General features: G+C 34.5%; 2 protein-coding genes across 2 annotated transcripts; both read right to left on the bottom strand.

Moving 5' to 3' along the window:
• Positions 1 to 2,504: 2,504 nt before the first annotated feature.
• Positions 2,505 to 8,678, bottom strand: LOC112017264 (uncharacterized). The gene is made up of 4 exons (XM_065761502.1): positions 8,133 to 8,678; positions 5,236 to 5,403; positions 4,476 to 4,643; positions 2,505 to 4,287 (listed from the first exon to the last, which is right to left on the bottom strand). The coding sequence occupies exons 1-4, from the start codon at positions 8,676 to 8,678 to the stop codon at positions 2,524 to 2,526; spliced, it is 2,646 nt and encodes an 881-aa protein (XP_065617574.1). The 3' UTR covers positions 2,505 to 2,523.
• Positions 8,679 to 19,299: 10,621 nt separating this feature from the next.
• LOC112017289 (uncharacterized) lies at positions 19,300 to 24,785 on the bottom strand. Its single transcript, XM_024049761.2, has 5 exons — positions 24,553 to 24,785; positions 23,387 to 23,594; positions 22,597 to 22,936; positions 20,802 to 21,740; positions 19,300 to 19,666 (listed from the first exon to the last, which is right to left on the bottom strand). The coding sequence occupies exons 1-5, from the start codon at positions 24,642 to 24,644 to the stop codon at positions 19,542 to 19,544; spliced, it is 1,704 nt and encodes a 567-aa protein (XP_023905529.1). The 5' UTR covers positions 24,645 to 24,785; the 3' UTR covers positions 19,300 to 19,541.
• Between the last annotated feature and the right edge of the window lie 2,749 nt (positions 24,786 to 27,534).

The raw sequence follows: 27,534 nt of genomic DNA, 5'->3' as shown, positions 1-27,534 counted from the left end.
ATGTACTCCTCTTATCTCCTCCACCCTCGGCCATACCTTTTAACTTTAAACCATTTCTTATTTTTTATTGTTTTATATTTTTGTTACTTTTTCTCCTCATCTCCTTCTCCATTTATTCAACTGTTATCTCTTTATTTCTTCCATAAAATGACAATCTGTCCAACCAAGCTTCAGTTTCAATGAAAAAATTGCAGAAGAAACCATTTCGGACCGAAATACATTTTTTTGTCCAGAATGGCCAAAATGGGTGAGACGAAACAGGGGGTTATGGTTCATGGGTTGTGACTTTCTCAGTGATGGATTTTGGCCATGGGTTTTGTTGATGTTTGCTTTTTTTTTTTTTTTTTCCTAGTAGTGGTGGGTTTGATGAGTGTGGGTGTGGTTGGATTTGTAACTAATGTGGTTGTGGTGGTGGTGATGGGGGTTGCCGTCGTGGTGGTGGAGGTGGCGATTGATATTGGTAGTGGTGGGTTTGATGAGTGTGGGCATGGTTGGATTTGTGATTGATGTGGTGGTGGTGGTGGTGGGGGTTGCCGTGGTCAGAACTAGATCTGTGGCGGCGTGGGTCAGGGGGGCAACGGCGTGGGAGGTTTGAAAGTTGAGAGATTGTGAGAGTTCTGAGAAGAAAAGAAAAATCAAAAAAAGAAAGAAAAAAATAATATTTTAATCTGGTTGGAGGAATAAAAAATTATTACTATTTTTAGCTCTTAGTTATAGTGCACATCTATAGCAATGAAACTAAAAAAAATAAGTTTAGCTCCACTGCAATATGACTGTTTTTGGTGTTTTGGTAGAACTAAAATAGTTACATAGCTATTTAGCTCAATTGCTACAAATGTTCTAAAGACTGTTACGTCGTACTAATCTTATGGGGTGACGACAAAGATTCTAAGAGGACTCTATGTCTGCGATCTGTCAAAAAAGTTATTTCAAATGAAAACAAAAAGGTAACGAAGTAAAAAGGCTACAGTTGTTATAACAGGCTGTATGCATTAAGCTAGGGCTGGGATAATTGGAGTCATAGAATTCGGGAATAACATTGAAATTTTAACTATACAAGTCATGAAAGTAGACCGAAAGAAACAACTCATTTCCTTCCTTCTCGTCCAATCTAGGAATATATTTTTTGACCTTACCTTTAGGTAAAGAACAAAAAATTCATGGTCTTAAAGTCACCTGTAGAGAGAGGAAATCCCTTCTCCCAAAGAGAACAAGCCTTTGTAAAAGAAAGTTATTCGGGACAAGGGCACCTGTCATAGTTTATTGTGGCTGATTAATTTGATTAGGCCTGTGTGATATAATAGTTCCCCACATTAGACTAAGGCCTCGTTTGGGAGGAAGGAATAAAATGGAATGAAAATGAATGAAAAAAATAATTTTAAAATATTCTTCACTTCTTTTGTTTAAGAGTTTTAATAGAGGGAATTTAAAACTCATTCCCTTATTTGGAAGTTTAAGTGAGAGAGAATAGAATGGATAGGAGGAAACACTTATTCCTCTCTATTTCCTTAAAGCCTCAAATTTTCATTTCTCTCAATTATATTTAATGATTTTTTTACTAAAACTTCCAAAATACTCCTATATATTCAACCTTTTATTTTAAAATATGGGTTTAATAGTAATATTGTCATAAAATAATTTCATTCCATTTCCTCTATGTTGCTATCAAACAAGATTACTTACATTCCATTGATTTTCATTCCTTTATTTTAAAATATCCAATCAAGGTTATTTAATTTCATTTCATTCCATTTTTTTCCATTCATTTCTCTTACTTAAATACATTTCATTCCATTACATTCATTTCCATTCCCTTATGATCATTCTATTTCATTCCCTTATGAACTCCCAAATGTAGCTTAAGGCCTTGTTTGGGAAGAGGGAATGAAATTAGGAAGAATGAGAATGAAATTAGGTTTAATGATTTTTTTTATTAAAACTCCCAAAATACCCCTATATATTCAACCTTTTATTTTAAAATAGAGGTTTAATGGTAATATTGTCATAAAATGATTTCATTCCATTCCCTCCATGTTACTCTCAAAGAAGATTACTTACATTCCATTTTTTTTTTTTCATTTTTTTTTTCAAACATCCAATCAAGGTTACTTAATTTTATTTCATTCCATTCTTTTCCTTTACTTAATACATTATATTTTTTCCATTCTCTTATAATCATTCTATTCCATTCCTTTATGAACTCTCAAACGAAGCCACAAGAAATTTGATATTTATTTATCAAAAAATAGACAATCAGTCAGTTTGTCATATAGGGTAGTCATGAGAAAATGTGTGGTAAATGTTGTGGTCCTAGAATAATGGGTTTGTATTTGGGCTGAATAGGGTACCTTATCCATGAATGATTGAAGGATAGAACAATTATGTATAAGCTAACAGTTGGCCAAGTTAGAAGATATGTTGCAGCCCTCATCTCATACAAGCGGCTTCATGATTGTAGTCATAGGCATAGCAAACCCACTCAAAGAGTTGCCCGCGGTGGTGGTTCTATCAATATATAATATATCATGCATGCAAAGCATTAACTTTACAGGAAATTTCATTCAAATTTACATGGTTTGTGGGATTTTCCCATTTGACTAGTTCTTTTACTTCTTTCTCGATTTCCATCGTTTCTCTTATCAAACAACCAATGCAGAAGCTCAGGCCAGTCAAACATAGAACTATTTGGCTCTTAAGCTTCTCCTCAATTGCCTTTGCATAAATCTTGTCAGCTTCTTCATTCAAGTGTCGAAGAAAAGAACTCATAATGTTTTCAACCTCTTCTTCATCTATACCAAAGAGCCGGAACGCATTTACATTTGGTGAATTTCCCAACTGAATGTCTTGAGACATGACTGTCTTTTGCAACTCTTTCTCCAATGCTGCAAGAGACTTGACTGAAGTCGCCTTTTCAAGTTGTTTCAATGAAGAGCCAACTCTTTCCTTGAATAACTCTAGATCATCATTCATGTGTTCTTTGAGTTCATTAAAATCAAGTGCAAATCTTTTTGATACTTGTGAGAGGAACTCTATTTTATAAGTCACGAAACTTGTAAGGTCCAACATCTTTGACAAAGATTCTAGAAGCTTACCATAGCAAGGACCATGAAAAGGCAAGAACCAGAAATTAGGCTCCAAACCTGCCTCTGAAATGAACTTTTCCAAATCATTGAAATGAGTTTTCAGTTTGTTCTGCTTTTCTCTCAATGCCTGCAAAGTGGAAGCTGGCATGTTCTTCTGGTTAGAACAAAGAACTATGCTGTTGATCCAATCTTGAAGTGCCCCCAAGGTCCTTGAAAGTTCAGTTTTGGCCAGAGTTGCTGCTCTTGCAGGATTCAAAAGAATCTCTACTATGAGGAAACAAATTAATCCAATGCATGCCTCTGAAATTCTAGCAATTGCAAACTCACTTGGACTGGTATAATTTGTCCTACCCAAGATTAATAATGCCCCTATAACTGCTGAAATTCCACCAGCTTGGCCATACATTCTGCTATGCATTAGAAAATTGGCGAAAATAATTAAAGGTAGCATTGCTAAGAACCTTAAATCCTCAAATCTTTGGAAAATATAGCAACATAGGATTCCATAGACCGATCCCATTGCTGTGCCTTGTGCTCGAGCATTTGCAACCGTAAACGTGGCTTGTCGTCCTGTTACAAAACTGATGGCAATCGTGAGTCCCGACCAATATCCATTTTCCTTGTTGTACATCAAACCGAATAGCACAGCTAGACCTAGAGAAAGTGAACACTTAAAAGCAAAAACCAAACTCTGGCTTGTAGGAAATATGTCAAGAGTCCTCCAGGTCCTATTGAAGCTACCCATTGCTTGATTTTGTGAATCAATATATTCTTCAGTGTCAATATTCTGAGTGTATTCCAAAGCGCACTTAGGGACTTGAGCAATTGGTAAGTCATCCAAGAGCAGTTCTAGAGAGTACAAGAAGAAGAATGCTGGCAAATTTTCTTGGGTTACGGATATGTTTCGGAACTTCCAAAGGTACATGTCTAAAAATTGTTCCTTTGTCTCTGAAAGAGTTATTGTTGCATCGAAGCGCATAGAGCACTTAGCTCGCTCAAATTTTTGGCCTATTTGTACTTTCAAACTTCCCAAAACTTCTCTGAGCTCTTCATCCATCATGCTGCCAGTACAGGAAGCTGTGCTACAATTTAAGGCCATTTCCATCCCTCTTATTGGTAATTCCATGTGTTGCAATTTTTCTCCAAGGTTAATGTAACGGGTTTTTAAGAATTTCGTCTGAGGTCTTTCCCACTGCATGACGTCCTGCTCACAAAGAATTTATTGACTTCAGTTAATTTGATAGCAAGGGGAGGGAGAATTTGAGTCCTGAATGTTTTCATTCAAAACACTAAAAAGTGCAAGTTGAGTTATAAGACTCTTGACAATGACTTCAGCTTATTGGATTAGCTAAGCTCAGCTGAGCAATGATATATATGTGAATGTTAGCTTACCATATTTTTTTTGATACTTTGAAGAAGTTTGGCTCCTGCTTTGGAAAGGGACATAGCTTGGGAAATCAGGTCACGTGCAGTTGTGTTGTCTTGGGCAGAAATGGCATCGATGAAGTAATTTAATCTCTCAAAAGCATTTTCAGCATATAATTGGCATGTTTTTTGTAACTGCAAAACGTAAGAGTCATTAGTTATGATTGGTGAAGTCTATGGTGGAACACAAAAAGTTTAGACAGAAAATTTGTATCCGTATTTCATTTTCACAATCCACATATGAACTCACAAAAGGTCACATAACTTGCCCTATTGCCCAGATGGCCATGGATATACTTCTCTCTAGGCAGTCCCATAGCATAATAGATTGTAGAAGTCATATGACCTTATAATAATGGAGGAAGAATAAAAAGATATATATATATATATATATATATATGAGAGCCAACTTGGGCGCCTCTCTGCATGGTGGGTTGGATTTTAGATCTTCACAATCCCAGCAAGCATAACATATTCATCATTCATGATTAGTGTAACCGATTGCATATAAAGAGCCTGTGAATTGGCACAAGCCCTCACTTTATCATATTCTTCATGCTCTCCTTTTTTATTTTAGATGCCCTAAAATATGTCTAGATAGTGGACAATATGCCTTCTAGGATTTTTTTTTTTTTTTTTTTCCTTGTTCTCTTACTTTGTTCTTTTAAGTTTAACTAAGCTTGTTGGATTAAAAAAAAAAAAAAAACTAAGCTGAATGTTAGCTTACCATATTTTTTTTGATACTTTGAAGAAGTTTGGCTCCTGCTTTGGAAAGGGACATAGCTTGGGAAATCAGGTCACGTGCAGTTGTGTTGTCTTGGGCAGAAATGGCATCGATGAAGTAATTTAATCTCTCAAAAGCATTTTCAGCATATAATTGGCATGTTTTTTGTAACTGCAAAACGTAAGAGTCATTAGTTATGATTGGTGAAGTCTATGGTGGAACACAAAAAGTTTAGACAGAAAATTTGTATCCGTATTTCATTTTCACAATCCACATATGAACTCACAAAAGGTCACATAACTTGCCCTATTGCCCAGATGGCCATGGATATACTTCTCTCTAGGCAGTCCCATAGCATAATAGATTGTAGAAGTCATATGACCTTATAATAATGGAGGAAGAATAAAAAGATATATATATATATATATATATGAGAGCCAACTTGGGCGCCTCTCTGCATGGTGGGTTGGATTTTAGATCTTCACAATCCCAGCAAGCATAACATATTCATCATTCATGATTAGTGTAACCGATTGCATATAAAGAGCCTGTGAATTGGCACAAGCCCTCACTTTATCATATTCTTCATGCTCTCCTTTTTTATTTTAGATGCCCTAAAATATGTCTAGATAGTGGACAATATGCCTTCTAGGATTTTTTTTTTTTTTTTTTTCCTTGTTCTCTTACTTTGTTCTTTTAAGTTTAACTAAGCTTGTTGGATTAAAAAAAAAAAAAAAACTAAGCTTGTTTGTGAGAAGAGAAAGGAACAGATTGAAAGAAATTTTTAAGGAATGTTTCGTGTATATATATATATATATATGCATTCACATGCTTCATGCTCTCCTTCATAATTTCAAGACTTGCTAAAAATATATATCTCTTAATGTATAATGCCCTTCTAAGTTCTAAGATTCGGTTTTCTCATGCTCTTATCTTGTTCTTTTAGCTTAACTCGTTTGGAAGTTTAGTTGGAATGAATTAAATGAATACGAGAGAATGCTCATTGAATTTCATTCTCTTAATTTCCTTGTAAACATTCCGAAATACTCTTCCTTTATACAAGTAATTTTAATTTTATTCATATTCTAAAAAAAAATTAAAAAATAAAAAGGCGTTTTTTAAGAGGGGAAAAAAAAAGCAAAAAGTGAAGGGAATAATTATAAAGTTATAATTTTTTTTTTCCCATTTTTCATTCCTTGTTTTATAAACTCTAAAAATAATAGAAAAATTTACCATTTTTTTTTTTTTTCATTTCATTCCATTATTATATAATCTATCCATTTTATTCTATTCTCTTTTTAAAACTTGGAAATTGGAAGCATAATACTGACCAAGATCTGCCTTTAAGGAGACCAAAAATCTTCATAAATAAAAATTTTCAAAAAAAAAAATCACTTATGCCAGCATGCAGCCAGAGAATGAATAATGCACAATGCATCAGAACCCCATGGTCATGGCCAACTTGAATGGTTATTAAACTGATGCTTCAAGACAAATCTAAAAAGATATTTGTTTGTTCTATTTGGGTAAATGCAATAAATAAATAAATAAAATTGTTGAATAAGAGGCAAAAGCGATTCTTTCTTTTTTTTTTTTTTTTTTGGTACTCTAACTTTGGTGCCAAATTAGCCAGTTATGTAGTTAGGACCCGCTTAATTTGCTCTGGTTGGTTTAACTGTCAATTTCAAGTCCAAATCAGGTTTTTTTTTTTTTTTTTTTTTTTAAATTACCAGAAAATACAAAAAATGCCAGTAAGTCAAAGGATATTCCAATGATCTTTTAACTGTCAATTTCAAGTCCAAATCAGGTTTTTTTTTTTTTTTTTTTTTTTAAATTACCAGAAAATACAAAAAATGCCAGTAAGTCAAAGGATATTCCAATGATCTTTCATCTAGTAGTTCTCTAATTAAGTATTGACGTGCATGGTATATGAAAAGGTCACCCTAATTGAGAAAGTATTAAATCTTCATGGGCTCCGCTAAATGTTTTAATTATGAGTGTACTTTCAACCCATCAACCTAATGAAACTGACCCAATCGAACATGACATTTTGATTTAATTTTTTGTGAGTTGAGTCCGACGGGTTGACAAAAAAACTCCTAACTCAACTTGTCATGCACACAAATATATATATATATATAAGTTTATTTTATTACACTTATTTCAATAGTGTATTTTGATTTATATTGATATTTTGAAAATTAGTTTTAATTAATTTAGAAATTTGGAATGCAATTTAGGCAAACTATATGAATTATAATAATTTAATGAAAAACAATTGGCTTAAATAGTTGATGAATTTTTATTTTTTTTAAGTGATGAAACATTTAAGTCCAATCCAACTTAACCCAACTGGTGAAGTTGGTTAAGTCTGATTCAACCTGATGATGCACACCCAAATTACAACTAATTTACCTAAAGAAGTAAAGCCATCAAAACTCAACTCCAACTCTTCTACAAAGTAGAAAATAATTAATTCCCTTTTCTTCACCATCGGACCGATTGAAAGGGATAGACTTGACAAACTGGTTAGTTTGATGGGGTTCGGGTAAAAACTTTATTGGACCAAAATAGGGTATTATTCCTATGACTTATATCCTATTTTTCATTCAAGTTCAATTTCATTAGGTCTAACTAGGGAACACCTTAAGTCAATTCTAATTAGTTTAATTGGTAAAAATTTTGATAGTTGAATAAGAGATCTGAGATTCAATCTCCACTTATACCAAAAACTAATTAGTGTCTTGATCTTATGATAAAGAGCTATCATCATGAGTGACCGTCATAGATTGAAACTTTCAAAAAAAAAAAAAAAAACCTAGGTAAGACCTTGAGTCTCAATAATTACTTTTCATGTGCTCATTAAAGTGCAAGAGTGTAAAAGAAAGCAAATTAATTACCACATGAAAGGCCAAGTGCGGGTAGGGTAACAACATAGCCAGGAGAGAAGCCAAAACTCCAAGGGCAGTGCTTGATGCCACATGAATTGGGTGTGTGATAGCTCCAGCTTCTGCACCATTAATGGCAGCACCCACATACACTATCACAACCTGCCCAAATGCAATCCTTTTACACATCAAGTGTGTTGACTCAGGCAAAGCAACCAAAAATGCATTTGTTGCCACTGCCAAAGCTGCTAGCTCGTTGGTGAACCTGGCTGGCCCAATCACCCACAGGCATAGCATGGATGGAAGCAAAGCCTGAATGGTAGCAAACAAGGCATGCCAACAACCTCTTACAGCATCACCTAGTGTCGCATCAGACACAATTAGGATTGTTGTCGCGTAAGAAAAAGCTGGATATCTTAGAAAGTGCTTGACAGAGGCTGGGCTATACAGAGTGGTGCAGCCAACTATGGTGCATGCTAGTATGGTCCGTAACGTAGAGCCTAAGCGCACACGCCACACGGCTCGTGTTCGGCCTGTTCTTGGCTCTGTGGATGACATTTCAAGTGTTGTAGGGCTTTTTGTATGCAAGCTTAATTGCTCCTAAGAGCTGCAAAGGCAGAAAGGGTTTTACATTTGCATTTCCGCACACATTGATCTCAAATGTATTTGTTTTATAGAGTTAAACAAAACATGAAAATGATAACTTGCTCTTTTTGTGCATAGATGGAAGCCCATGTTACATATAGTAAGATCTAAGGGTGATTAATGGCTCTTTTTGCATAATTGTTCCTATCAAAGAAAACATTTTTCTTGTATAAGAGCATTGAGAGAGGATGTTTTTCCCGTTTCTTTATAGGTGTCCGACACAAGCTTATAATTGAGAGAGAGAGAAAGAGAGAGTCATAGCACTAAGTGAGAGAAGAGTTTCAATTGAACTCTAGATTTTCTCGGACCACAAACCTTTCTTTCCAATCGTTTATTTTAAATTTAATTGTTTTATCAGGAAAAATAATAATAAAAGAATGGTGGAAATTAAAACACTTTAAAATAATTGTTCCATTCTAATACAGTATGATCGATAAAGCAATAAAATGACACTAAGCATGAGCATATCCTCATGTTGGCCCTACATTTGATTATTTGTTAAATTACAGCTTTAATTATCTTTATTTGAATTTAATTGTTAAATTACAGCTTTAATTATCTTTATCTTTAGTTTTTGTACCTTGTGAGGGAGTTTTAAAATTTTAAATTGCTCGTTCCAGCTGTCTTTCAATAAAATCCAACATTTCAGGAACTGCTTATTTATATCTCAAGAAAATAATTTTAAAAATGGTAGTAATTAATTTCAGAAAACTAAAGGAATAAGCTTAAAAGGCCATTTTGAACCATGAGTGTCGGATGAACGATCAACGTTTATAAATTGATAAATTTATTTTCTTTCTTTTTCACTCTAACTTATCATCCCGATTACAAAATCCCCTGAAACAAAAAATTGTAATTTGCCCAAGTTAAAAATCCATTCATTTTATGCGACTACAGGAACCTTAGTTTTACCAATAAATAAGAATATGTTATCGATAGATAACATGTTATGTTTCGTGTCATGTTTTGTTTAATGCATTGAAATGTTAGACGCAAGTCAAACCCTTCTATCAAAAAATTGCCACGCATAACGCGCCAATGTTCTTGTAAGTTGACAGGAGAATACAGAAACAATTATTTCAAGAATAAGTTCCACTTCTTTTTCATTTTAACACCTGCACACTTCGCGATTTGTGGAGAACAGACAACCGAAGAAAATTAGTGAACAAGATGCTTACCATATATACTCGGCAACTATTCTCACATTCACAGGTCTCTTAGCTGTGTATGTATCCTTATTCCTTTAATGTGAAGAGCAAGAGAGTCGTACCAACTAGCAAGTGTTTGTCCTATTTAATCGATTGAGATGCATGACAAGTGTGTTTTGTAGGCCGAGAAGTATTACTTACATAAAATTTTCACAATACTCTAGTAACAAATCTTATGTGATAAGTTTTTATTAGTTATAATTTGAACTTACTACTATTTTTTTTTCTTCAGTAACAATTAGTAATAATAGATGGTGTTTCAAAAAGTTAATTTTGTACACATATAGTATTAACCCAATAAATAAATAAATAAAAAGCCCAACCCCAACACCAAGTGTTAAAAACTTAAAATAGAGATGTACTCAGCCGACCAAAAGAAATAAGTGGTTCCTATAAAAATAAAATAAAAAAGAAATAAGTGGTATCCTCAATGTGATCCACTGATTCGTAATTAATATCTCAAATGAAAATATTTTATTAAATAGAATTAATTAATAATATTATTATTTAGAATAAATATTATAAAAGTTTTCAGTCTTCTAATTCAATTAACATTTCCTAGAGTTTTCAGCATAAATTTACACATTTCAAATTCTCCTCCCCCAACTATTAAATTATTAAAAAAATTATAAATTTTGAAATGAAAATAATATCATTTCATTCCATATTGCTTCAATATTTCAAGATACTTTAAGCATATAAAATTTATGGGTTCCAACTTCCAAGTACATGCATCTCGTGATAACATTTTAAGAAGAATTTTAATATAACATATAGAAACACCAATTCATTCTTGTGAGTTTTGACCCAATTATATCACATTAATTCGTCAACCTTTATACTTATCTCTTTATATACGAGTATACGACTACCACCCACACATATGTACATAGGATAATTGATATGCGCTTACAAATAATTTTGTCTTTTTCTTTTGCTTCCTAATCTATAATCATGAAAAATCAAAGAATGACAAGCACTGGAATACCTTTATCTTCAGCTAAATGACAATCTCTCTACTTCACAAAATTATAGCATTGACAGGACAGAAAATGCACTTCCTTTTTGGACTAAACACCAAATCAAATCTACCAGTTATGCTCTGAAAATAGGATGTCATTTTGATCCAATGGAACAACTAGCTCTGGAATCAATTACTGGGTACCCCCACACTCACAGTCTTCAATTAATGTATATAAAATTGTATCAAGCTGATTTGTAAAAACCATCCATGGTGGATGGAACTCACTCTGCCCTAGCCCCTAGGGAATGGGATTCGCTTGGTGTAGTGGATTAGGGTTAAACGTATCTGATTGTTTTGGAGGTTTACGACATAGTTCCCAGCCATTCATTTTTTTTAACGTCAATGACCAAACCACGATACAAGCAAGAATGCCAATCCCAAACAAGAGGCTTATATTAGTTGATGGCCTGATAATTCAAAGAGTTGGGCTTATAACAAGTATTTTTAAACTTTAAAACTATAAACAAAATATATGAGATTATTGATAAAATATATATATATATATATATTAAATTGACACAAAATTTGAAATACTTGTTAAAAACATATAAATCATATAACTAAAGATTTTTGAAATATTAATTCAATAAAAATGTTATAACATTAAAGAAGAAATACACCATGTGTAATTCGAACCACATAATTTATTATCTTTTCTTTTCTTTTTTTCTTTATTTCTTTCTTTCTTTCTTTCTTTCTTTAACTTTGATCTATTTTCAAGTCAATCTCCTAATATTAAATTTTTTCCAATATTTTAACTTTTATTTTTGTCAATTCAAATTCAATCATTTCATCTGCTTCCACTAGGTGTTTGCCGTTAACAATCCAAAAAATGAGATAATTTTGCTTTTCTTTTTTTCTTGAATTTTTTACACTAACATAACCCATAAAACTATTTTTTTCCTCATAATTGAAAAAAAAAAAAAAAAAAAAAAAAAAAAAAAAAAAAAAAAAGACCAAGCTCTTTCTTGTTTGGAATTTTGTTTTACGATTAACAACTTTTTGGATTTTGTATTTTTTTTAAGAAAAAACCCTAAACCTATTCCTAAAAAGATCAAATTCCATACACAAAATTTTATATCCGGATTCAAAGTTTCTATAAACATATTCATCCAAACAAAAAGACCAATATAAAGATTCAACAAAAAATTTCTATATATATATATATATCACCAATAAAAAAATTTGAAATTTGATACCTAATTTAAAAATGATAAAGTTTTCCTCTAAATTTAGTTGAAAGGAATCTTCTCTAATTTATTAAATGAGAGATTTTATTTATTTATTTATTTATTTGAAATAGAATTTTACTCTGGAATAATCTAATTCTATGTGTGTGTGAAGTTCTCTCTTAAATACTTGAGTCCTAACCGTTGCCTTCCCACACTTCACAAACATTTATACTTAGAGTGATCATCACGCCTAGAGTGTGCAATGGTAAATGAGAGTTAAGACCATTGATTTGTATTTTAATTTCCCCTCCTATCTAATTTAGAGGAAAATCCTACCACTTAAGAGTGTGAATAAAAATATCTGTATTTTCTTTTTCTCTTTTTATTGAATAAAAATATATGTAATATGATTAGCAGGCACTAATTAATAATAATAATGTGAATTACCATCATAATTCAGATTGTAACGACTCCGCCCCAACTGTGTAGATGAGAGAAAATGCCTCTACACATTGAAGGGAGGTCATTCCTTATAAACACATTCTCATGTGCTTCCCTAGGCAATGTGGGATTCCATGGAATGCAAGACTCCCCCTTTTTGGGTCACTACAATCCACCCCCCTTACGGGCACACGCGTCCTCGCGTGTGGGGCCCGCACTTCCGGCTAGGGCATGGCTCTGATACCATCTGTAACGACCCCGCCCCAACTGTGTAGATATTGTCCGCTTTGGGACCCATACCCTTCACGGTTTTGTTCTCCCCCAAAGCACACAACAGTGAGAGAAAAGGCCTCTACACATTGAAGGGAGGTCATTCCTTATAAACACATTCTCATGTGCTTCTCTAGGCAATGTGGGATTCCATGGAATGCAAGACCCTCCCCCCCCCCCCCCCTTTTGGGGTCATTACACAAATAATTTGTCCTAACTCCTATGGATGTCAAGTAGAAACTCTATCATCTGATTTAAAATAATCTAGTTTAACATGCATTATTAGGTGGCCAAAAATCAATAAACTGATCATGTTTTATTAAATTCTGTTCTCTTTCGTCCCACTACAAGGATAGGAGAACACTGCACTATCCTTCACGCATTATCACATAGCAACATATAGAACACGACATTAACTTGTTATAAAGAACTAAATCATAATAGTTATAATTTTCGCATGGAACTCACTAGGAACTGACTAGAGGGGTTTGCTACACCTTGGGTGCATGTCTTCTAAAGAAGAAATCAGTATGCATGTAGATTTGCAGGAGATGTCTTGTTGGGTACAGAATCCACTCATGTTTCTTGCACCAAAGCAAGCTAAGTTAGCTTTGCATACTTGGAAATTTTGATTGGCCAGAATAAGGCCAAGTTTAATATAAAATAAAATTTAAACCTATGTATATTGATCATGAGTCAGATCCAATCAAAAACTCTTATCAATTACACCTCCAAGATTGGATAAGAAGGAAAAAATGTGAGCAATTAAAAAAATATATTGGGTCAATGTGAAAGTGACATGTAGTCTGCCACATTAGATAGGATAATTGTGAAAATGGATATGGAATTGGTTGTAGTCCTCAAATAACTCAATGAGAAGATACTATTTTTATGCAAATGGCCATGTAAAATGTTCTTCTCACGCTACATTGCCGTACACTAGTACTGGTAATGGAATTTTATGGTAATTTTTTGAACAAGAACCTAATTCTTTATGGGATACAACAGAGTCTTGGCAAATACCAGCCTCAAGAACACACTCGATTTATGGATTTGGACCCCTTTTATCTTTTTCTTCCATCTCCACGTGTCTTTGGGTAAGCGTGTAAGAGTTTGGGTGTAATGACTAGGTTGGAACTCTTTGCTGTAAGTAGCATGTTCAGTGTGATTCAGTCGGTCTTGGGGGAGGGGGGGTTTCAAACCAAACCANAAAGCACACAACAGTGAGAGAAAAGGCCTCTACACATTGAAGGGAGGTCATTCCTTATAAACACATTCTCATGTGCTTCTCTAGGCAATGTGGGATTCCATGGAATGCAAGACCCCTCCCCCCCCCCCCCTTTTGGGGTCATTACACAAATAATTTGTCCTAACTCCTATGGATGTCAAGTAGAAACTCTATCATCTGATTTAAAATAATCTAGTTTAACATGCATTATTAGGTGGCCAAAAATCAATAAACTGATCATGTTTTATTAAATTCTGTTCTCTTTCGTCCCACTACAAGGATAGGAGAACACTGCACTATCCTTCACGCATTATCACATAGCAACATATAGAACACGACATTAACTTGTTATAAAGAACTAAATCATAATAGTTATAATTTTCGCATGGAACTCACTAGGAACTGACTAGAGGGGTTTGCTACACCTTGGGTGCATGTCTTCTAAAGAAGAAATCAGTATGCATGTAGATTTGCAGGAGATGTCTTGTTGGGTACAGAATCCACTCATGTTTCTTGCACCAAAGCAAGCTAAGTTAGCTTTGCATACTTGGAAATTTTGATTGGCCAGAATAAGGCCAAGTTTAATATAAAATAAAATTTAAACCTATGTATATTGATCATGAGTCAGATCCAATCAAAAACTCTTATCAATTACACCTCCAAGATTGGATAAGAAGGAAAAAATGTGAGCAATTAAAAAAATATATTGGGTCAATGTGAAAGTGACATGTAGTCTGCCACATTAGATAGGATAATTGTGAAAATGGATATGGAATTGGTTGTAGTCCTCAAATAACTCAATGAGAAGATACTATTTTTATGCAAATGGCCATGTAAAATGTTCTTCTCACGCTACATTGCCGTACACTAGTACTGGTAATGGAATTTTATGGTAATTTTTTGAACAAGAACCTAATTCTTTATGGGATACAACAGAGTCTTGGCAAATACCAGCCTCAAGAACACACTCGATTTATGGATTTGGACCCCTTTTATCTTTTTCTTCCATCTCCACGTGTCTTTGGGTAAGCGTGTAAGAGTTTGGGTGTAATGACTAGGTTGGAACTCTTTGCTGTAAGTAGCATGTTCAGTGTGATTCAGTCGGTCTTGGGGGGAGGGGGGGTTTCAAACCAAACCACAACAGTGGATTTTTAAAAATCATGCACCAAGATTAACTGATCGAGCTGGAACCCCGCTCCAAATCTGCCTTGATCAGTTCAGTCAATTTGATTAATGGCGGCTCTAGGAATTTTTTTTAGGATAACCATTAAGAAAGTTATATCATACCAAATCTAATAAAAAGAGAATTTGAATGAATGGGTCTCATATGGTTTTGTTTTTAAGTATTGGAAACACATTTTAAAAACCCTAATTTAACAATTTCCAATGGATTTTTAAGAGTGTATGTGATAAGGGAGACACAAGAAGATTATTATTTAGTATTATTTATGTTTGCAAGCCCATTGTATTTTTATGTTTTAGGTCCTATTAGTTTATTGGGCTTTTAGTTATTGGGCTTTTAGTATTTTAATTTAGAAGTAAGGTTATTTTTGTAATAAAGCAATTAGGGTTTCCTAGCCAATTAGAACTAGGGTTTAGCAATCCTTTATAAGCAACTTATTGTCCTCCTTGATGAGATAGTTGATATTTTGATAAATGAAAAAAATGGCCGTTTGGTCTTTCTTTGGTCTGGTGCTGACTCCAGGTCTACCCTAGGTGCTGACTCCAGGTCTACCCTAGGTGCTGACTCCTAGTGGTTTCCCCGCTTGGTGCTGACTCCAAGTAAGGCTTAGGTGCTGACTCCTAGGTCATATCTTTTATTTTTCCGTTATTTCAGTTTTGTTCTGGTTGTCTTGTGTCATATTTGATATCAGAGCAAACACCGATCCGTTGAAGAATTACCGCAGGAAAGAATCAGAAAAAAAAAAAAAAATCACATACCCCAAAAAAAATAGTTGTTGTCCTATAATTGTGCTACCCGTCAGAAGACTCTCATTGCAGAGATTTTTCTTTTCAGTTTTGAACCCACTCAATTGAGGAGCCAAGCCCGTGACTATCAAGTGCAGTAAGTTAACCACTGACAAAGTGAGCTATGGTAATATCTGATGCACCTTATTTTGATGGTGATGATACTTATCCACGAAATTTGTCAACTGGATAAATGGGATGGAGCAATTCTTTGAGCAAGCAAATTGGGCAGATAATAAAAAGGTTAGGTATGCCAAGTTGAAGTTAAGAGGTCACGCACAAAGGTTTTGGGAGAAGCTTGAATATTTCCGTTATGTGAATTATGAACCTGCCATCAGTGTGTGGGAAGATATGAAAAAAAAGCTTTGTGATGAGTATTTGTCACCATACTATCGAGCTAAGTATCTACCCCAATCTCAGTGTGGTGCTTTTCAGGTTGAAGCAAATACGATAAATCCTCATTCTCATCCCATTTCATGTCCTCAATGCACTTTTGAACAATCTACCAAGGAAATATCTACCAGGGAAGTAACAGAATTAACTGTAAAGCTCATGAAAGACATTCAAGACAGGATTGCTCAACACAAGAAGACTCAATCCGATTCAATTGGGAAACCAAGGACATTAGATCACAATGAACTTCTTGCTGCCCCAATAGGAGACAACATTGATGATGATATCTTGGTCGTTGAGAATCCTCCAGCAACACCAAAGTCTAATGTTGACACAAACGTACATGCCTCAACAAGTGTTACTTTAACATGCGTGCAGGGAAATGAATCTATTAAAGAGCAGCAAGGTGAAGAGATGGCGCCTAAAGAGAGTATTACATTAGAGGGTGCACATGATGTAAAAGTTGAAGTTGTTGAATGTGTTTCCGATCAACCCTCCACAGTCCTTGAAGATCTACATCTTGGTGAAGTAGAAGAGGTTAAAACTACAGTGCTTCCTGTGGTTCATAAGGTTCAAGACGAGATTATACTGATTCCACACATTAATTTTGTTATTCCAAATGAGTTTGATGTGGTGGAATTCAAGGTTTTTCTTTTCCCTGTGCTCCCTAAGGTGATTCTAGATTTGAAGCAAGTGTTACTTGTCAGCATCCTAATACTTCAACACTTTAGAACTCGAGGTCGAGTTTTCTCCAACCAGAGGAGAATGATGAGGGAGACACAAGAAGATTATTATTTGGTATTATTTATGTTTACAAGCCCATTGTATTTTTATGTTTTAGGTCCTATTAGTTTATTGGGCTTTTAGTATTTTAATTTAGAAGTAAGGTTATTTTTGTAATAAGGCAATTAGGGTTTCCTAGCCAATTAGAACTAGGGTTTAGCAATCCTTTATAAGCAACTTATTGTGCTCCTTGAGGAGATAGCTGATATTTTTGATGAATGAAAACAATGGCCGTTTGGTCTTTCTTTGGTCTGGTGCTGACTCCAGGTCTACCCTAGGTGCTGACTCCTAGTGGTTTTCCCGCTTGGTGCTGACTCCAAGCAAGGCCTAGGTGCTGACTCCTAGGTCATATCCCTTTATTTTTCTATTGTTTAGTTTTCGTTTTGGTTGTCCTGCGTCAGTATGTGTGCGCAAAGGGTGGTAAGCTCACCTTGTTGAAAAGTACTCTCTCAAGTCTTCCAACTTATTATCTTTCTCTATTTACTGTTCCTAAAGCCGTGGCTATTAGATTCGAACGTATTCAAAGGAATTTTTTGTGGGGTTCCTCAGAGGAGTGTTTCAAATACCCTTTAGTGGCTTGGGAGAAGGTGTGTTTCTCACTGGAGCAGGGTGGTTTGGGAATTCAAAAACTTGTGCCTTTTAATCAAGCTTTGTTAGGGAAATGGCTTTAGAGATATGGCCATGAACCTACTCATCTTTGGCAGAGGGTTATTGCAATGAAATATGGGGAGGGGAAAGGGGGGTGGAGCACTATGGTTTGTAGGAGGGCTCATGGGTGTGGGTTATGGCGAAGTATTAGTGAAGGGTGGGAGAGTTTTTCTAAGCATTTCACTTTTGTGGTGAGAGATGGTTCTCGTATTCTTTTTTGGCATGATAAGTGGATTAGGAATAACTTTAAAAACTCTCTATCCTCAGTTATTTTTGTGTTCAACCAATAAGGAAGCTTCTATTTTTGATGTTTTGAGTCCTCAAGTGGGTGGAAATGATAGAGTGTGGACCTTAAGATTTTATAGGGAATTCAACAACTGGGAATTAGCAGCTTCTTACTCCTTTCTTCACTTAATCCAATCTCGAGTTCCTAGGGGTGGTGGAGGTGACAGTCTTTGTTGGAGCCTTAATGGAAGTGGGAAGTTTGACACTCGGTCTTTTTATCATAAGATTTGAAATGTTACTCCTAGTTTCCCTTAGAAGGATATTTGGAAAGTAAAGGTTCCTAAAAGGGTGGCATTTTTTATGCAAACAGCAGCCCATGGCCAGATTCTCATTTTAGATAGTCTTATGCTTCGTGGTCGCCTCTTGGCAAATCGTTGTTGTATGTGCTATTGTAACAAGGAATCTGTGGATCATCTTCTTATTTCTTGTTTGTTAGCTCATTCTATGTGAATGCATATGATTCAGCTGTTTGGGATTGATTGGGTGATGTCAGGTTCGGTTGTAGACTTACTTTGTTGTTGGCATCATTAGCTTGGAAAATATAATTCCGATATTTAGAATTTGGTACCAGGCTGTTTGATGTGGACTATTTGGACTAAACATAATCGGCGTTCTTTTGAGGATATTGAGAAATCAATGGCTCAATTGTTAGATTTGTGTCAGCGGACTCTCTTCGATTGGTCTTGGTGTTGGGGTCTTTCGGATTGTTCTACTATTACTGATTTTCTTTTGTCTCTTAGAATAGGATGTTGATTCTTTTATTTCTTTTTGTCATTGTGGTTTTTTGTTCACTACCGTGAACTCTTTGTATCTTTTTTTTCTGTTCTAGTAATAGTATTACTTTCTTACCTATCAAAAAAAAAAAAAAACTCTTACTATTGTAAATTAGCATGGAAAATAACATTGACCTTTTTGGGGCTACAAAACTAACCACAAGTAAGAATCATATAGCCCTCAAGCAGTATTTTGTCTTTTTTCTTTTTCCCCTTGTTTTTTTCTGTAAGGAATAGTGTCGTTCAATTGTCTACTTCCGTTTAAAGCTCAATTTGCACAGCATAATAAAAGAAGAAGAAGAAGAGGGAAAAGCACAAACAGACGGTTAGAGGAGTCCATCTATTAAAATTTTACTTGATATATTCACCTCAATCATCCACTTCATGGAAATATTCTTCCATGATCCCCATACAAACAAGCCTAGCTTGTCAAAGTCCCATATAATATCCTGGTTCTCCCTTTCTTACTAGAGAATATGTAAAGCAAGACAGCATCAAAAGAAGACAAGTATTACCACTAACCAGTTCTGCTATTGCTGTATTGCTGGAACTTCTATTTTGCGCTATTCTGATGAAGGATCAGCTAACGCTTGCCTTGTGAGCGAGTCCGAGGGAGATAGCGTAGTCTGGGAGAAAACCGTGGCGGCTCTTGCTTCTTGGAAGAAGTTGACTTCCTCTTCTGGCCTTGACTATTGCCTGAATCTTTGCCTGCAATATTGTACTACATATGAAATCGTTGCGTAGTTTAAAACAAAAATATTCTTAAAGAGAGAAAAACTCAGTTTAGTATAGTTGCTATAAGCTGTTTCTAAGTTACACAAGCATTAAGGCTGAATCTAGCTTGGGTGGAAAAGCCTGGTGGCAGTATATCCCACACCCCCAGGAAGGGCTCAAATTATCCCTTGTCTTAATGGTGCCTCAGACAGCCTTGCTCATGGGCAATGCTGTCATATTGTACAAACAAATAAGCATAAATAAATGCACCACTCACCCAGAATATAGTCAACAAGATGGGTATGTGTGACCGATGGTTTAGTGCTACATCCTCAACTTTGGCACAATCAGATGTACATCATCCAACCAGTTTTTACTTCTTTTAGGAAATTACACAGTAAAATTTTATCAAGGTCAAACACAGATTGGTTGAATTGCACTAGAAAGAAACTGTGACTTAGTGGATCCTAGACCACTTAACGTAAATCATGAATTGATATATATCACCCATGAAGCCAGCAATTGCTCAAGCTTGAATCAACAATAGCAAAACACAGAAAACTAGTAGCAAAATGCAGCAACACAAATCTGGTGCAGGGGAAATTTAAAGCATAAAATTGAATCAGATTTATGACAGGATGGGGAGTATATTACAAGTTTGGAAGCTACTTGTAACAAAAATGTGGTTAAAAGATCAGAAATAAGCAGGTAAATATTCAAGATTTGACTTGGGATACTAGGAGGAAAAATGCATACTAGAGAAGCAAGTCCAGTCGGCCACAAAATATTCTTATTCAAGATCATTGACCTGTAGTACTTTCCACAACCAAAATTGGGTTACTTGTACCTAAACTAAAAATTGGTATAATTGGTTAGTAATATTCAGAGTGTTCTAAAAATACTTCTTGGCTATGTCTTGAAGATACTAAAGGGTATTGGAAGCCACAAATGTAACTGAAGTAATGAGAATAAATTTGCAGATGTTCTTGCAAACATTAGAAACATAAAAACAAAACTTGTATAACAGATGTGTAGCAATTGGGATCAGGGTTGGATAATTAGAATTGTCAAAGTTGGATGTGAAAAACAAAAACAATAATAGACCACACTTTGAGTTCGTTTACATAACCTTCACTTTGCTGAGTGGTTTTGACTTCACAGGAACTCTGCCTTTTATTTCTTTCCTCATCAGGGATATTAATCTCAGCATCAAGCAGTGAAGAGTTTGCTTTCTTCTTTTTTGATACAACACTGCTCTTTTTAGAAACATTGCTCTCGGGAACAGAGAGACTTCCTTCAGGGGAACATGACTCTCTATTATGACTTGACTGTTTCTCTTCCAACACTTGTTTGACCTCCATAACCACATTTTTCTTTTCTTCACTAACTGCAGAACGAGTAAACCTTCTCTTGTTGGTTGTAGCCGTTAACTTCATTTCTTCAGAACAAGTCTCTATTTGAAAACCCTCATTTTGCATTACTGTAACTTTCTGAACTGCTGAACGAGTTATTCTAGCAGCTTTAGTAGGCTGGCTAACATTCCTCTCTCTTTTTGAACATTTTAAAGTCACTTCAGAATTAGTGAGTTCTGATTCTTTTTTGCCACTCTTATTAAACTTGGTTGTTATTCCAGAAGATAAATCCACAAGTTGAGACATACTTTTAGTTGAGATGAGTGGATTTCCCACTTTGTCAGAGGCTGAAGTGACAGGAATGGAAGCATCTAATATTTCTGAGGAAACTTCATCCTTCATAGGCATGTCACTTAAGCCAGAGGAATTGAACATTTTAGTCCCATCCAGAGCAATACGCATGTGATTAGTTGACATTAATGAGGCCAGAGCTGCACGAGCAGCAAGAGGACTGAGATGGGACCTGTTTTCTGGAAGCTCTTCTTGGATGGAAGCAGCAGCTGATGGTTGATCCTTGACTTGCAAATCTATTGGTAGTTTACTTGAATTCTGTGTTGACCTATTCAACTGATTCTGACCATGAGGAGCTTGAGCATGTGAAATGCTTACTTCACATACTGAAACAGTGTTGGGTTGTATATGTCCCTTGTTATCAACTGCATTCACAAGAAGGAACATAAATGACATTTGCAACATCTTATAACATTAAATTAAGGTAGAACTCTTTTATCATCTTATATTAGAAGGCGTGCCTTGCAAGCACAGCTTAATACCTGAGCTTTTGTATTGCTGTTCGCTTAGTTAAGCCTTCAAAGCCTCATTGTTGATTTTAACATCATTTTCATCAGAAATGAAAAATAGAAGAAGAAAAAAATCTAGGGTAGCTAAGGTGTAAAGAAATGTGTGAGGCAAGCTATATTAATATTTCCATACCCAGAAGAAAGAGTAACATCATAGAAAAACATGTTATAAATATAAATAAATTATATATATATATATATATCACATCGAAAACAGATAGTACAGACTCATTTGACCATCATTACTTTACAGCATGGACTATATACTTAGTGATGCCTATATGCTTGAAGGTATAAAGGTGTGGCATTTCTGTTGCAATACTTTTTTTTTTTTTTTGGATAGGTAGATAGCGGGGGAGGTGGGGTTCGAACTAAAAACATTAGACACCATAAAGGACGCCAATACCATTGAGCTATCACTTGAACCCCTCTGTTGCAATATTTAAGAAGGGTCTTTTAGGTTTGAGGCTTTAGATGCAAGATAGTATCTTGAGCAAACGCACCAACAGAGTCTTCACCCAATACACCAACACCCTCCCACTGTCTCACAACCCCTCTCCCCCACCTCTTTAAAAATAAAAATAAAAATAAAAGAGAGAGAGAGAGAGAGAGAGAGAGAGAGAGAGAGAGAGAGAGAATGGAATTAGAAGGAAAACTGCAACAAGATGCTTGAATTGATCAAATTGTTAAAGTAGTCATGTAGCATGCCCACCTTTAATCTCTAATAAAATGTCTTTTGACATTTCCTCCTTGGATTCAGTAGCTGAATTGCTGATATCTTCTATTTGCTTTTCTAGCAATTTATTGATGTCCATTTCACCATCAGTTTCTTCGAGCACGGTCGGAAAAAGAGATGCACAGGATGAGCGCATCTGTTTTACTGATTTCAAGAAAACGGCAACAGCTGGATGGTCATTTATGCTTTTAGTTGCTAGTTTCATGATTGAATTAGATGGGACAGTGAAGGCTTCTCCTTCCAGATCTTGGTGAAGCCATTTGATAGTGAAAGTGCATCTACAATAAATCTTCTTTGAGTGCCGTACTCTCACTACCTGATAATTATTATTTGTTGGGATGTGAACAGAATTAGAAAACAGCATTTCTAAAAATTATGCATCTCACATTAAAAAATAACAAAAACTTCAATACACACACACACAGAAACCTGCACTGTATTTCACCTAGTTGACTCTTTCCTTTCTTCTTTGGTGAAATGGGTGATCTTCCATTATATACTACAATATTTCCAAATCCCACTTGAAACTATGAACCCATTCTTGCCAATGAGCTCTAGCTAAAACAACATCTTTTAAGAGCAAAGTGGAGGGTGAGATCATAGGTCCAAGACTCACCAGTTGCATGTTAATTTACCAATCAAAAAAGAAAAAGCCATCAACCAGTTCTTGTTGGTCCACTCTTTATGGATCCCACTCTCCTACTGTCAACAAAAGAGATCCTTACTATTTTTCCATGCAATTACCCTAGAAGGAGAGGAAATGTACCTTTTCCACCTTGGCATCATAGAAGTGGCTCTTAAATTGTGATTTATGGGTGGCAAGAACATGCTCTCCTTCTTCAATATGCGTGCAGTCATCACCTTGAAGAGGAGTAGAACGGAAGCGGAGACACGTAAGAGCTTCCTCATCCTGCAATAGCATATCCTCCAACTCTTGGTTCCCAAACTCTATAAGAAGACCATCTTCAGCAGAGCTGAGCACACAATCAGGAACCATACTCAAACATTTTGTCTGAATATCTAAGTTGGTGAAATTTCGAAATTGATTGTAATTAAGGAAATGCAAATAACAGGCTTAAGGTAACTTTTGCACTAAAGCTTTATGGTGTTACAATCATTCTCCCTCCCAAATCTTTCCAGCTCTGCGAGGAACTCTAAACCATGTTAAATATTCATCAAGTCCTCCCTACATATTCTCATTGAATATCCCACTCCTTCCAAACAAAAAATGTACTCTCTTTCCAAGCTCAATTGGTGTTTTTGATGAAGATGTCCATGGTTCAAATTCCCCCACCCCCAACTATCGAATTATCCTAAAAAAAAAAATGTACTCATTTTTATTTTATTTCCTTTCTTTTGTTCCAATTTAAGGTTTGTTGTCATCAGAAAGTAAAGAAATTGAGGAAAACATAAACAGGAAAATAAATAGATCAAAACTCATTCTATTCACTTCAGATATGGTACAAAAATAAATGAAAAACTCATTAAAAAAAAAGTTAAATAAATAGATAATATTGTCCATGTTATAAAGAAGTAGAGATTTTTACTCTAGCATCTTTTAGATACACACATTAATTCACAATGATCACAAATTTTAGTCATAACAAAGTTTCCTTATATATATATATATATATCTACTATCCTCTTTTGTTGATCAAAAACAAAATTTAAAAATGCAGTCATATATTTTACACCCAAAAAAATCATCAATGCAGAGAAAAACAAAACCCATAAACACCAACACACATAACTAAAAATACAATCACTTTACTTACATAAAAAATAAAACCCACATAACTAAAATCAATCACTAACAATAATTTCTATTTTTGGGTATCCTAAAGTGATCAGCTTTTTCATATTTGGGAGATGCCCATGACCACAAAACAAAGGAAATAAAATAATAAAAAGCGATGAGTATTTTGGTCTCACCTAAAAGAGACCTGGCAAGGGTGCCAAGATGAGTCTTCCTTACTCATGGCCTCGAGTTCTAAGGCACACTCTGCCTCACTGATTGTACCCATTTTGAGTTTGGCAGAAAGAGTTCGGATTAGAGTGGCTTTGGGGGATATATGATGAAGTTATGTTGGGGAAGGGAACCAGTACTGTAGTTAATAGTCTTCTGAGTTCCGAGATGCTGCAGACCAAGTGAAAATAAATAAATAAAAGGTAAAATTATCAAATTGGAAATTACCCATGGAATGAAATTTTGACCCATTATCTTTTATGTATTTTTTAGTTGAAGAGATTTGAAAAATTATAAAGTCAACTACAATTTTATTGTACCAATATGATAAATAAATTAATATATAAATGTCATAATTACTTTTTTTAATAAAAAGTTGCAATTACTTTTTTTTTATAATCGATGATAATACATGTATAACAAAATTTGTATGACTAAAGTTTAACTACAAAATTGGTTATAGTCGTTACTTAATAAAATAAACATTACTATATATTTTGAAAATCTAACAGTTAAATTATATGTTCTTTATGCCCTTAATACACATGTCAAATTTTGTGTCAATTGGATATTATTTACCATATGATCTATAAACTTTTATTTTATACATAATTTTAAATTACAAAAACTAGCAATTTAAACTATTTATTGATAATATAGCAATTGATTTTTAATTTTCTAAAAATTTTGCAAGCATAAAGGATATAAGAAGAAAATGTAACCCAATGGTAGATTTGTCAAAATTCACCAACAAACAATTTTGTAACTAAATTTTGTCCAATTTGTGTTATTTTTAATGTCTATGAGTACCACAAAGGTCAAATGAGTAAAGATTGCATGTGAATTTTGGAAAAATAGCCTTCATACTAGTTTGAAAAAATAGCCTTCAAACTTCTCATTTATTTTTGTACTGAATGTGAATTTTGAAAATCTAATAGTTGGATTATATGTTTTTTTTATATAATCCACGCTTCCAAAATTTCAAGAAGATTAAAGATTAATAAATATGTCATCAATCAAATATTTAAATTTTAAGTTTTTGTAGTTTAAAATTATGTATAAAAAATAAATTTATTGATTAAATAGTAAATAACATCCAATTTGAACTAAATTTTACATGCGTGTTAAAAACATAAAGAAAATGCAATTCAATAGTTAGATTTTCACAATTTTCATCCAATAAAAACATATATAAAGAGTTTGAAGGATTTTTCTTCAAACTAGATAAAAACCTTATCCAATTGACCCATTATTTTTTTTTTTTAGAAGAAGCTTAGAGCATTTGCAGCAATGTAGCTAAATAGCTATATAGCTATTTCAGCTACACCAAAACACAAAAAAGAGAGTTGCAGCAGTGGAGCTAAACCTAAGAATTTTAGCTTCTCAGCTCTAGTGCAAATCTAAAGATAGATGTGCATTGTAGCTCAAAAAAAAAAAAAAAAAAAAAATAAATCTAAAGATAGATGTGCATTGTAGCTCAAAAAAAAAAAAAAAAAAAAAAACACTGTTTTATGTTGCGTTCACATTGAATCAGAATATTTTAATAATATTTTTTTCTTTTCTTTTCTCTCCTCTTTTCCATTTCTGCCCATTGCTCCTCTCTACTCAATCCTCACACTTCGTTTCTACCTGTTGCCGCCGACCAAGCCCCTGCCCAGCACTAACCGAAGCCCCAGCCCAGCGCCAACCACTCTTTGCGTTCTCCACAACTCCACCCCCTCTCTCTTTGCTATCTCATGCACAGTGCCAACGTGGGTCTCTATCTCGCATTTTCTCTCTCTAGATCTCCACCTCAAAGGCCGAACCTCCGAGCTCCACCCTCTCTCTGCTATCTCGTGCCCAGTGCCGATATGGGTTTGTGTTTGTGTTTTCCGATCTGTTGTGGGCAGTGGGCTTGTGTTTGTGTTTGTGGTAGTGGGCTTGTGTTTTCCAATTTGTGGGCATTTTGGCGCAATTAATGAAATTTTCGAGGGTATTTTGTTTACAGTGTTTTCCGATGTGGCTGTTGTGGGGGCAGCGGTGAAGATAGAGTGAAAGAGAAAGAAAGACAAAGTTGAAGTAGAAAAACAAAAATGCAAGTGAAGATAGAGTGAAGATAATGAGGAGCATACGTGTGTGGAGGAGAAAAACAAAGAGTAAAAAAAAAAAAAAAGAAGAAGAAACGTGTATTTGGATGAAACTAAATAAGATAATGGGAAAAATAAAATAATAATAAGAAATTAAAATTAAGAAATGTTACCACAATATTTTTGTAATAAATTTTAAGTATTCAATATTGGTGAGAAAAAAATAATTTTTTTGATGGTGGCGGTTGCGATGGCGATGGCGGAAGTGGTAGTGACAGTGGTGGTGGTAGTGGCTGTGATTGTTGTTTATTGTAAACAATATATTATTCTATCATATGGCAGCAGCGGAAGAGTCGGCGGCGGTAGAAGAGTCGGTGGCGGCGGTAGTGGCAGCGGTAGCAGTTGCGGGTGGTTGTGATTGTTGTTTATTGTAGTAGATATATTATTTTATTGTAGGAGATATATTATTTTATTGTGATGTTTATATTATTTTATTGTGTTGAAAACTAAAATAGATCCACTGCTGCAGCATGTGTGTAGGTAAAATAGATAAAGTAACTTTTGGTGGAGCTAAAAACCTAAATTTTTAGCTCCACTGCTGTGAACGCTTTTATATCTATTTTTTTGTTTAAGAGTATTGAAAATTTCTAAAGTCAACTACAATTTTATTTTAACAATATGATAAATAAATTAATATATAAATTTCCTAATTACCTTTTTTTTCCTACTAAAATGTTTCAATTATTTTTTTAATAATTGATGATAATACTTGTATAACAAAATTTGTATCATCCTCAATATCTATGAGAACCACAAAGGTCAAATGAGTCTGGTGTGATGACTCAACCAACCAACCTATCTAATCTCTAGATGAGTGTTTTA

Source organism: Quercus suber, unplaced genomic scaffold (genome assembly GCF_002906115.3).
Source record: "Quercus suber isolate HL8 unplaced genomic scaffold, Cork oak 2.0 scaffold_416, whole genome shotgun sequence".
In the NCBI taxonomy this organism is placed as follows: Eukaryota; Viridiplantae; Streptophyta; class Magnoliopsida; order Fagales; family Fagaceae; genus Quercus; species Quercus suber.
The sequence above is the reverse complement of the archived record's forward strand: the minus strand, read 5'-3'. Positions and strand labels throughout refer to the sequence as shown.

Bases quoted from the DNA above. Each gene is read 5' to 3' on its own strand.
- LOC112017264 (XM_065761502.1), bottom strand. From the start codon at position 8,678: ATGTCATCCACAGAGCCAAGAACAGGCCGAACACGAGCCGTGTGGCGT. The intron at 5,404-8,132 runs GTAATTAATTTG...TACGTTTTGCAG, and splicing joins CGCACTTGGCCTTTCATGTG to TTACAAAAAACATGCCAATT. The intron at 4,644-5,235 runs GTAAGCTAACAT...TACGTTTTGCAG, and splicing joins AAAGTATCAAAAAAAATATG to TTACAAAAAACATGCCAATT.
- LOC112017289 (XM_024049761.2), bottom strand. From the start codon at position 24,644: ATGGGTACAATCAGTGAGGCAGAGTGTGCCTTAGAACTCGAGGCCATG. The intron at 21,741-22,596 runs GTGGGCATGCTA...TTGTGAATGCAG, and splicing joins CATTTTATTAGAGATTAAAG to TTGATAACAAGGGACATATA. The intron at 19,667-20,801 runs GTTATGTAAACG...ACAATATTGCAG, and splicing joins AACCACTCAGCAAAGTGAAG to GCAAAGATTCAGGCAATAGT.